The following is an 11,655-nucleotide window of genomic DNA, read 5'->3' as shown; positions in this document are numbered from 1 at the left end:
CGCCACTCGCTAGCAGCGCCCACCCCGGCTCTCCTCTCACCCCAACCGGCTCCCCTTCCACCGCCCGCCGCTTTTCTCACCCCGAGCCTCCGAAGCGTCCGCACCTTCCCGAGCCTGCGGCGGGCGTCCCGCCCACCCGCGAGCAGCTTCACCCCCGCCCTTCCTCCTCTTCTACCCCGCCCTTCCTCCTCCTCCTCCTCCCCGCCGCTCCGGGAGTCGGCTCCCCGGCCGTGTGCGCAAGCGTGTCCGGCCCCTTCCCCGCCCCCCGCCCGGGCCCGGGCCCCGGCCCCCGCTTCCCTCGCAGGCGGACTTGCCCCCTCCCAGGCCGGCTCCGCGCCCGGGACAGGGACCCGGCGGAGCGGAGCGGTTGCGCCAGCGCTGCGCCGCGGGTCGGTGCGCCTAGCGGATCGGAGCTGTGCACTGAACTGTCCTGCCCCGCCCCGCTCCACCCGCCTGGGTGAGTACGCCGCGACCGAGGCGCCTGGGCCCCCGGGAGGAGGACGGGGAGCCGCTCGGCCCCAGCCTTGCGCCGCCGCTCGGGGCGGTGTCGGACCCGGCACGTGGGCGCGCCGCGGCTCAGGCTGGGGTGGGGCGGCCCCAGTCCCGCAGAGCAGCTTCTGGGGTCACTTTCCCTGGACCAGGTTTTCGCGGGAAGCTGGGTTCCCTTTGCTCCTTTGGAGTCCGCGGGCAGGACAGTCCTCTTCGGAAAGTTTCTGTCCCCACCCTGTGCCTGGGCTGGAGAGGCATCCTCTGAACCCGGGTCGCTGGCTGCTCTCACCACTACCCCATGGAGTGCGGCACACGTGAGCCCTCCTTGCTGGCGGTAATGGGTTTTGCAGGGCATGCCTGTGCAAGCGTTGCAAGGTCCCTGAAGCCCAAAGGTCAAGAGTAGCAGCGGGGGCTGGCTGTGCCTGGGCACCAGGACCACCTTGTGTGAGTCTTTGGGCCCAGGCCGCCGCGTTTTCAGCTGAGCTGCCTGTGTGGTGGATAGCTGTAAGGGACAGCGTTCAGAGGCACTTGGCTGGTGTTGGGTGCCCGGCACCTTAGTCTCAGCGGGATGCCTGGGGCTCCTGCTGGCACTGAGGTCCTGGCCAGCCCAGAGCTGCCAACATGTCTGCCAGCACTGCCCTCTCCATGCTAGCCTGAGGGACAGTCCCCTAAATCTGTCCCCTGCTGCTGCTTTTCTTCTCCAGCCTGGGTCCCAAGGGCTTGGCACAGACAGCTGGGGGTGGGGGGTAACACAGGCAGCATTCAGGGGCCCAGCTGTGCCCTGTCTGACCTCATGGCCACCCACAGGCTGGCACCCTCCACGGGCTTCCAAGCCGGTGCTTTCCGCCGCTGGAGGGAGGCACAGCATGGAAACCAAGTTCAGGTTGACGTACTCTTGTGGAACCTTGGAAATGGTCATACCAGGGGCCAGGTTGTCACAAGAGGCACAGACCCATGCCATGATCTCCTGAGCTATATGGGACCAACCCTTCTGCCCTCTTTCCTCCCCCAACCCCAAGCTCTTGCCTCCTCCTGGCCCAGGCCCTGACATCTGCAAGGCAGGTTTGAAATGAGTTGTTAAGTGTTAAGTGCTCTGAAAGGTGTTGGCACAGAGGAAGAAGCCGGTTAAATGTTTGCATTCAGTAATATTCTCCCACACTCTGGCTCCCCAGAGCTGCCCTGGAGAGCTTGCCTGGGAGGCACCAGCAGTTTGGGGATTAGAAAGTCTTGGCATTGCTGCTAGCTGGTCTGGGGCCACTTTTTGCCCAGGCGCAGGTGGCCGGGGCAGCCCAGGATTCTCTGACCTGTTTCTTGCCCTGCTGCATACGCATCTGTCCACAGAGGATGCCCTGTGCTGGGTGGGAGATCTTAGGCTGTTCATTGGGCCCTTGGCTGCAAAGTGACAGCTGAGGCTAGGAGAGGGTATGGATGGAGGGAGTGTGAGAGTTCAAATCCCCTGCTAGGGCTTGAGCTGAGCGGGCATCTGTGGCTTGGGAGCAGGCTGCTACTGCCTTCCCCAAGTATGAGGGCCCAGGAAGCCCGCGGCGCCTTCTGGGCTGCCCTCCCTTCCTTCCCTCACCCCGCTCCCTGCCCCAAGCCGTGACTCATTCCCAACTCCTCAGAAACATTGCCATGGGCTCTGTGCTGGAGCCCCACTCCCCTGGGCCCCCACCAAGCTTTTGAGACTATGTATTTCTGCATAGAATCAGCAACCTGCTCCTTTCTAGGGTGGTCACAAGTCCTGGAGACCAGCCCCCATGGAGAGGGCAGGCTAGCAGGGTGAGCAGGGTGATGCTTACTCTGAAGTGACCCCACACTGGCCTGGCATCCACCCTTGTCTTAGGTGCCACCTCAGGATCCCTGTGGCGCAGCCACCCCAGATCTTGTCCCAGTGGCATTGCGAACTCCTCTCCGAGTGGCTTGCCAGTTGCAGGAAAGGGAGTGTTCCATCTCTGACGAACCAGGTGGGGCATGCTGCCAGGGAGTGAGAAGGCACAGGGAGTCTGCGGGGCATGCATAGAGAGCTTGCACCTCTTGGAATTTTTGAAAATCAAGATTGCTGATTGTGACCCAGTAAGCTTCTGGAGTCCAGCCCCACTCTTGGCCCTCCAAGATAGACCTTGGATTGCAGAGAGCAGGCCAGTAAGGTAATGGGCAGGGATTGCCCTGGGCACCAGAATTTGCTGCCCTGTGTTAGCCATTTCCTGGAAATGAGTGAGTGTCAGTGGCATAGCTCCTGCTGTTTGTCATCTTTGCCCTTGCTTGGAAGCCTGGAGTCTCCATGGGGGAAATGGCTCAGGCAGGCTGCTTTTGGGTAGCCATTGCCTGGAGTTCCCCTCTCCTTTGCTTCTCCTTCCTGCACAAATGTCCTAAGGGCACCCCTGGCTCTAGAGTCACTGCAGTCCTTCACCCTCATTGCCACTACATTCACCCTGGGGGTGGGTGGAGGGGAGGAAGTGGTTAACTGTCACATCCAGCACAGGGCACCCAGGGCCCAGCCTGGTACCCTGCGACTTCCCATTGACCTTGAACCCAGTAGAAGGCTCAACTTGAGTTGTTGTTTTTCAGGAGGGTGTGATTATCCAGAACTATGGTTTTGTCTTGGCCAGTCACTCACCTGGGACTAGGAGCCCAACAGCCAAACCACAGCCTCCTGTCTTCCCACCCCGCTGCCCAAACTGCTATGTGGAACAGGATCGTTGCAGACTCTGCAGCCCTGGGTGCTGGTGCTACTTGGACTGACTGGAGGTGGGGTCAGGCTAGGTCTGGGGCAAGGGGGGAGGCCTGGCTGCAGCCCCGGCACACTTGGCATTGGATAAAGTCTCTTTTCCTGCCTGCAGCTTAGTTCAGTATCATGTGTGGGGATCGGTGGGAGACGCCAGGATCTTGCTTTCGTTTGGAGGCAGGCAACTAGAAGAGTCCTGCCTGCAGTGTGGGAGGCACTGCTTTTCTTCCTTGGGTCTAGACTGTCCTCTGGGATCAGAGTTTAAAGGCCAGCGGTGATGCTCACAACCTGCCCTGGTTCCTCTGCCTGCTGCGCTGTGGCTGAACTTCTGTTGTACTAAAAAGGGACTTAGCAAATCACACCAAGTTACCATTGATCAATCAAGCATTTATGAAGAGTCTGGTCCACTAAACTTAAAGTGCTAGACACTTGCATTTACCTCATGTGAGCCTCACACAACTGTGTTATTAAGCTCATTTGTAAATGAAGAGAAACCGGCTCAGAAAGATTAAGCTACTTGGCCAAGGTCACACAGCTCATAAGCAGCTGGGAACTGAGCTGGGCCTGGGATCCAGGCCTGTAGCCAGAACCTGCACTTTGCAGTCCAGTTCTTGACGGCTCCCCTGAGCTGCTCTCACTCAGCCCCTCCTGATAGGAGCCAGGGGAGGCCTGGATGCAGAAGTGTGAAGGGGCTTGTGCCAGGCCACAGCGTGTCAGTGACAAAGGCGGTAGAGCCTAAAGCTGATCCTCTGTGTGCTGCTGTGCACCCGGTTCTCTCCCACTGTCCTCTAGCCGAGGCGTTGAGCTGGGTAGAACAAGGTTTTCCCGGTCCGTCCTTCCCTCTTTCCCTGCCGGCCCCTCCCAGCCCCCACTTCTCCCGCTTTCCCGCCGGTAATTGCTTCCATCTGGCCCGCCTGTGTGCAGGCTCCTATTCCTTTGGAAATGCGGCTCCTGGCCGCCCACAGGGCTGTGAGGCCTCCTCCAGCAACCGCAGGCAGGGCGACACGTGGGGAATGGGCGGGGCCCTGCCGGGATCCGCGCATAAGGATCCCAGCCAAGGTGGTCACTTGGGCGTCGCACCTGGCATGCCTAGATCCTGCACCTTTGCTGCCGTGGTACCATCCCATGCTGGGCTGGCAAAAGGTCGGAGGGGCTTCTGCAAAGCCTGAATGTCTGCCCAGCATGGTGGGTGCTCCTGCCTTTGTGCCCTGCAGTGGGTTCCTCATTTCCTTTACTGGTTGTGAGAAAGAGGTTACCTGGCAGGAAGGAAGCAGGGGCACACCTGACTTCTGCCGGGCATGGAGGGGAAGGGGCCCTAGGGGTTCCACGCCTGTGAGGAAGAAGCGGTTTCATTTGGTCTTGGGCAATTGACTCCAAACCAGAGATGGAGCAGTTGTATATTTTGTCTTCATAAAAAGCAGAATGTGCATATTTCTTTTAAAAAGTTAATTATTTTAAAACGATTTATTTATTTTTATTGGAAAGGCAGATCAGATTTATGAAAAGAAGCAGAGACAGAGACAAAGATCTTCCATCCACTGATTCTTTCTCCAAATGTCTGCATTGGTCAGAGCTAAGCCGATCCAAAGTCAGAAGCCAGGGGCTTCTTCCAGGTCTCCTATGTGAGTGCAGGGTCCTAGGCAAGGTCACAGGCATGGAGCTGGAAGGGAAGTGGAGCGGCCGGGACATGAACCAGTACCCGTATGGGATCCTGGCACTTGCAAGGTGAGAATTTAGCCAGCTAAGCCACTGCTCTGGGCCTTGTGCCCGTTCTAATAGTATTTTGTTGCAAAGTCAGATATATATATATATAGAGAGAGAGAGAGAGAGGAAGAGACACAGAGAGGAAGATCTTCTGTCCAATCATTCACTCCTCAAGTGACCACAATGACCGGAGCTTTACCCATCCGAAGCCAGGAGCTCTTCTGGGTCTCCCATGTGGATGCAGGGTCCCAAGCTTTGGGCTGTCCTCTACTGTTTTCCCAGGCCACAAGCAGGGAGCTGGATGGGAAGCAGGGCTACCAGGACATGAACCGGTGCCCATATGGGATCCCGGGCATGTTCTAAGTGAGAACTTTAGCTGCTAGGCCACGCCGCCGGGACCTTTTAACAGTGCCGACTGCTGAGCCTGATTGCACAGGATGGGCAGGGGGAGTGTGGCAGGGTCCTCTGATGCCTGTCTGCAAACCTCAGGAGCCCAGACAGTAACCTGGATAGGGACAGTCCAGAAGAACCTACTGCAGCCATGGACTGCTCTGTGTTTGTGGTGGGGAATGGGTTTGGCCATTTTTACTAAGGTGTGTTCTTCCTGAGATTTTAGAATTTTATTATTATTTTTATTTTTTATGAGAGGGAAAAAGAAGGCGCCTCCAGTTACTTTTTAAGTCCTCAGATGCCTTAAATGACCAGGGGCTGAGGTTGGGAGTCAGGAACTCTGTCTAGGTTTCCTGTGTGTGGGTGGCAAAACCCAGCCACTTGAGTCTGCTGCTTCCCAGGAAACTAAATGGAAGCCAGAGCTGGGAGTCAAACCAGGCATGCCAGTGTGAACGCTGACATCAAACTCCTAGGCGAAAACACCTGTCCCAGCTCTTAAACTTTCACTCTTAAGTTCTAGGAACCTGTCTATCTTGTTCCCTGGCATATTAATGATGACTAGCAAATAAGTGCTCAGTAACCATTTGATGAATGAGTAAAAACATAGTTCCAGTATTTTTTTTTTAAAGAATTTCTTTATATGCTTTAGCAGAGTTACAGAGAGGTGGGGGAGAGACAGAAATGTGCTGTCCATTGAGGTACTCCCCAAATGGCCACACTTGTCATAGCTTGACAGTTTGGAAGCCAGGAATCAGAAGCTACCTCCACGTCTCCCAGTTGCATGCAGGGGCCCAAGACCTTGAGCCATCCTCCACTGCTTTTTCAGGCTCCTTAGTAGGGAGCAGGATTGGAAGTGGAGCAGCTGGAACTCAAAACTGGTACCCATATGGGATACCGACACCACAGGTCCCAGTTTTCCAGTTTGGTCTTTAACGTGCCTCTACTCTGATTGCTCCTTTTCCCAGGACAGAGGGAGAAGAATTTTCCTTCTGCTAGGTGAACTATTTGCCAGAAAAGAGCCTGGGCCCTGCCTTGTGCTGTCACCTCAGAAAGGAGTCTCCCTGTCCCCGGAGAGGGCACTCCCCCTTCCGCCATCCCAGGGACAACTGCTCTCATCTCTACACCCGTCACCTCTTCTCAGGTACCTGCAGCTCACTGCACAGGCTGGTCCTCACCTTACCTCCTGCCCCTCTAGTAGTCTGCTGCTTATTCAGAGTCCAAGAGAGGCAGCCCAGTGGTGGGAGCCCCACCTGGTGGGAGGAGGGCTCAGGAGGAAGCTTAACCCTCATTTGCTTCAACCCAGGGAACTCCACTTCTACTTATTGGCCGGTTCCTTGGCTTTAAGAGGGTCTTGCAAGCTCCCATGTGGCAAAAATTCCCAGGGTCAGGTCACTTCCTTGCAGTTACCCCACTGATGGCAGTGACCTTTGACCTTGTGAGTATCCATCAGCATCATCAGCTCATGCCCTTGTTCTGATAATCCGCCCAGCACGCCCAGCATTGCCCTCTATACTGCACTCCTACGTCACAGTGTTCACTCCTCCTAGATCTGGCTCCGATGATGTGGAGGAGATCGTGTGCCCAAGATGAATCCAGAGTGGAGCTTGGTGGGGTGCAAGCTGTAGCAGAGGCAGGTGGCTATGGGGTGGTGCCCCTGGGTGTCAGTGTGGGGCCAGGAGGCTGTGTTCCTAGCGGTAGAGAAAAGGTAGATAAAAGGCTATCCTAACTTCTTTACAAGCCCACAGCTGTTAACTTGGTTTTTTTCTGAGAAATGAGTGGCTCTTGATGAGGTCGCATCCCAACTAAACTCAGTGTGTGGATGCTCATACTATGTCATGCCAACTGCAACTCCAGAGTGGGACTCTGGGCGCAGGGGCCAAAGGACAGTTGGCTGGGCAGCAGGGGCTCCTGGAACTGTGCTCACGTCCTCTCTGCGCAGTCCCTGGTCATGTGATCTTGGTCAGGTCTCAGATGTGACTGGTTCTGTCGTCACATCTGTTAATTGAGGTACACATCACAGCATCTACGCCAATCACAGGCCTGTGATACATCCATGAGATAGGTGGCTTTCAAGCTGAAGAGACGTCAGAGGTTGACTGATCCTCATTCCACAAGAGGGCAGGACTCATGGCTGACTGGTTCATTGCCCTGATATGCACTAGCTGCTCCACATTTAATTCCTTCAACAAATGAGGAAGTGGAAACTCAGAAATTTACTTATTTGTATAGTGACACAATGTCTCTCTCTCACCAGGTGAGGGGGCAGGGGCCCCTTGCCTCACTGAGCTAAGCCTCAGGAATGACCCTGGTTCTCTATGTCCCTCCATGCCACCCCATGCATTTCTCCTTCATCCTACCTGTTCTGCAGACCTCAAGATTTAGAACTTAGAAATCAAGATTCTCCTGGGGATATGCTGAACCTTAGGACTGGGTGGGCTGTAAATGTCCAACTAGATGGACCAGACTGTGTCCAGCGGACCAAGCCTGGGGCAAGGACTAGGGAGTGGCATGTGCTGATGGAGTTGTGACAGGGACCTGTCTCTCAGACTCACTGTCCTTCCTCCTTTTGTTCTCCTTGGTGCTTCCCTGCTTCCTTCCTTCCATCCTGTCTTGCTCTTTCTCTGTTTCCCCTGTAGGGTTTGCACACTTGCTCCGACCTCCCTACTTGCTTCACTTTTGCCTTCTTTTCTCCCCATCTCCTTGTGCTTCTCTTTCATCCCACCCCCAGGTCCCAGCACAGAGGGTGGCTGGGTTAGGCTTCCAGGAGGGCCAGGAGTACTCAGGAGAGGGCCTGCATTTAGAGCTCAAGGGGACTGTGAACGCTGGAAGCCTTCTGCAGTTGGGTTGGTGGCGGGATGGTGTGAGCTGAGCTTTCACACACTGTGATGCTAAGCCCCACTCCCTGGGCCTTCTCTTGCCTTGATGAACATCGTTTGGGGCATGCAGTCAGGATCTTGTCCTCCTGGACAGGGTTTCCCTGGCCTCTGACCTGCCGCCCTCTACCCTCCTTGTTGCAGAGTTGGAGCTCTTTCCCACGGTGGTGCCTGCTAGGATGGAGGCAGCCGGCCAGAGTGGAGAGGCTCTTTCTGCTCAGACCCTTTGCAGGTGAGCACATGATGTCCTGCTGTGCCTGGGCTGGTGCGTGGGTGTGTCCACGCACATGCCTGGAAGCATGCAGGGGAATGTGGACATGGGGGAGGTGTGTGAAAGAGCAAATCCGGGGTGCACTCTCCCTGCATCTGGGCCTGGTAATGCCCCTGGCCTGGAGCATGCCTCTCTGATAACTGTGACCCTGGCTTTGTATTGTGGCTGTGTTTGCCTCAGGACCAGTTGGTCCCTTGCTGTGATTCCCATTCTCCCATCCTCCCACCCCCTGCAGTAATGACTGGTCCCTGGCCACCCATTCAGCTGCCTGGGGCTTAGGGACAGTATTTGTCCCCCAACTCCCAAATGGAGGCATGTAGGGGCTTCCTGCCCGGAGCCTCAGTCCCGCCAAGGCAGAGGGAATGGGGAACAGCTGCCTTGGCCGAGTCGGCTCCGTATGGATTTGGTTTGACAACAAAGCTCCCTCTGTGTGTTCTCAGGCCCCTTACATAACCCGGGGTGGGCAGGCAGCAGAAGGGGGTGGAGATGGGGACCTGGAGATACCAAGATGGAATGACTGGAAAGAGAGAGCCAGAGAGACTCCAGGGAGGAGAGTTGGGCTGGACCTCACAGTTCTACATCCTGCCTCCCAAGAGGGAAAGGGCAGGAGTCGGAGGGCTTGTGAGGGCTGACTTTCTCTCCTGGGTCCTTCCCTTCCCACCCGGCCTGGGGGAGCCCAGGAGAGGGCTGTGGGACCTGTTTGGGAGTAAGGCATTCTCAGGATTGAGGCTGGGCTTCAGAGGTCAGTTCTTGGCCTCACCTTTAACTGAGCAAATTCCATATAAGCAGACGTCATTTTCCTGCCTTGCCCTTGGGCTCCTGTTCCCTTCTGGGCCACCCCATGGCACAGCGCCCAGCGGGCCAGCCCCCAGCCCTTTTCCCAGCACTGGCAGCCAGCCTGCCCTCCAGGGCCCCCAGTGATCCGCCTTCTCCTCTCATCCTCACGACCCCTGCAGCTGTCCAAATAGAGCAAGAGGAAAGTGTTCTCCTTCCAGAACAGCTGGGCTGACGGTCCAGCAAGGCCAGGTGAGCTGACAAGGCCTGGGTGTGCCCCGTGGCTGGGTGAGGAAGCCCTGACCCTTTCTGCTTCTCCCAGGCTGAAGATTGGTCGGGCCTGTGGTGTCTCCTGCCTTCCGTTGGGTCCACCCACTCTGGCTGTTACTTTCCTGGGTTTTGGCAGAGTCTGCCGCTTTCTGTGCTTGGGTTTCTCCAGCGTCTTTTTCTGGCGCTGACTGGTTGCAGGGGCCCTCAGGGGTCATGCTTATCTGCAGTCTGCTGTGGATGATCAGCCATGCTCTTCTGCTTGAGAACAAAGGGTCCGCAAGACACAGGGTGCAAGAGGCACGGATGATCTGGCGCATGGGCTGGGGGCTGCACAGGTGACAGAGAACTGGGGTTCTGGGATTGGAGGGCTTGAATGTTGGCACCAGTTTCTTGGATTTGGGTCTCTGGCCTTGGGCTGTTCCATGGAACTCTGGGTTGTTGCTCTGGGGTGTGTGTGTGTGTGTGTGTGAGAGAGAGAGAGAGAGAGAGAGAGAGAGAGAGTGAGTGAGTATGGGAGAGAGTGGAAACTGCCCAGACCTGCTGAACAAACCCGGGATTCTAGAATCTCAGTCCCCAGGCCCTTGCTGGCCTGTGGCTAGGCCACTCATCCCTTCCCCCAGGTCTGGGTGCTATGATGATTCTGAAATTGTTGAAGCCTCAGGGCATGAGTGCTGAAAGTCTGGGCTGGCTGGCAGGTGAGCTGGAGAAGAGTTTCCTGGAGGTGGCTGCTTAGTGGATAAAGAGGTCCATCCCTGTGACTGGGAGTAGACCCGGGTTCGGAGACTGAATCAGGCACAGAGGATGGTGACTGTGAGTCCTTTGGGAATGGGGAAGGGAATGTCCTTGGCTGGGTGGTTGGGCACCCTGGCTGGGTGTATGTCCTCTCCCTAGCCACCGCCCAGGACACTCTCAGCCTTGTTGGGCCCATCTGTGTGGCTGGGGTTCCTGTCCAGGGCCTCTGCCAAGTGTCCTCCTGTCTGCTGTCCTGCAGCCTCAAACCTCAGGGACCCTCTGAGCATGACAGGAGCTGGATTCTTTTCCTGGGGGCTGGCTTGACCCACCAGAGGGCAGGGAGCTTGGGGCTTCTCTCTATCCAACTTTTAAAGCCCTACAGTTTCCCCAGAGGGCTGGTGTAAGCCACTCCCCAGGCCTCTTGCAGCTCCAAGCTCCCTGGTCGAGGTCTCCAGGGACCTGCAGCCTGACAAACAAACTCAGTCAGAGCCAGGGCTCAAGTTGGATCCCACAGGGGTGGAGGGGAGGCAGGATCCTGCAGCTGCAGTGCCCTCTTGCCCATGCCGCTGCCAGCAATGGAGGAAGAGGACGTCCTGGCTGAGGGGTCCCCGGAGACCCCAGAAGCTGTATGTGAGGTGGGGAGGGGAGATGGGAAGAAGGAAGAGAGCTGAATGTGTGTGTGTGTGTGTGCTGGGGCTGCCATGTGTCTTTGGTTCTGAGTAGGGGCAAGTGTTTGTGCACAGAGGAGGGTGTACAGGTTACTGACCAGGGAGCAATGTTATTGCAAGTGGTCACTGCCTTGGCAAGGGACTCCCTGTGCATTCTAGGGGTAAGGCAATGGCTGTGAGCACTCCTCACCTGCATATTTGCCTCCTGCCGGGGCTGGCCAAACCCTTGGGCCAGAGGCAGCTTCAGTTATCTCTGACCATTTGAGCATCAGCCAGGCCTTCTCAGCATCCCCCCCCCCCCAGCTTACCCAGTGGGGGGGCCATTACTCAGAAGCTGCAGAGGTGGATCTTCCCCAGCAGCGCCTACAACAACGGTAGCCACCACCCAACCCCTTCCTTTCCTCACCGCCTTCTTTTACTTTAAGGAGAGTGTCATAGATGAGGGGACATCAGAAATTTTGTCCATAACCTGAAGTTAAAAGATAAGTGCATTTGGATGCATAAAATATTGAGACCCAGGCCTGTGTGGGAACTTTAAGAAATTTACAGACAACGAGTGTGATGAAAACATTATGCATGAATTCCAGGTTTTTAATTAACCTTTAAAATATTTTTGTCTATTTACTTGTTTTCATTTTATTTGAGAAGTAGAAAGAGAGATTCCTGTTTGCTGATTTACTCCTCATAACAGCCATCCCAAACGAGCACGCCAGAACTCAATGTGGACCCCTGTCCCCCATGTGTGTGACAGGGACCCAA

The 11,655-nt window shown here is 56.1% G+C and overlaps 1 protein-coding gene across 4 annotated transcripts in view; it reads left to right on the top strand.

Moving 5' to 3' along the window:
* Positions 1 to 277: 277 nt before the first annotated feature.
* Positions 278 to 11,655, top strand: part of ST3GAL4 (ST3 beta-galactoside alpha-2,3-sialyltransferase 4) — a 43,205-nt gene continuing 31,827 nt past the window's right edge. For 3 of the 4 annotated variants that reach the window (XM_040992689.1, XM_040992688.1, XM_040992687.1), the window contains exons 1-3: positions 278 to 457; positions 8,326 to 8,413; positions 9,409 to 9,478. In XM_040992689.1, coding sequence (XP_040848623.1) covers positions 8,361 to 8,413; positions 9,409 to 9,478 — 123 coding nt within the window. In that variant the 5' untranslated portion in view covers positions 278 to 457; positions 8,326 to 8,360. The remainder of the gene's footprint in view (positions 458 to 8,325; positions 8,414 to 9,408; positions 9,479 to 11,655) is intronic. The other variant, XM_040992690.1, reaches the window with a different exon arrangement.

The sequence above is a fragment of the Ochotona curzoniae genome, unplaced genomic scaffold (genome assembly GCF_017591425.1).
Source record: "Ochotona curzoniae isolate NIBS_2020 unplaced genomic scaffold, NIBS_Ocur_1.0 contig_832, whole genome shotgun sequence".
In the NCBI taxonomy this organism is placed as follows: Eukaryota; Metazoa; Chordata; class Mammalia; order Lagomorpha; family Ochotonidae; genus Ochotona; species Ochotona curzoniae.
Note: the sequence above shows the minus strand (reverse complement) of the source record. Positions and strands in the feature narration are given on the sequence as shown.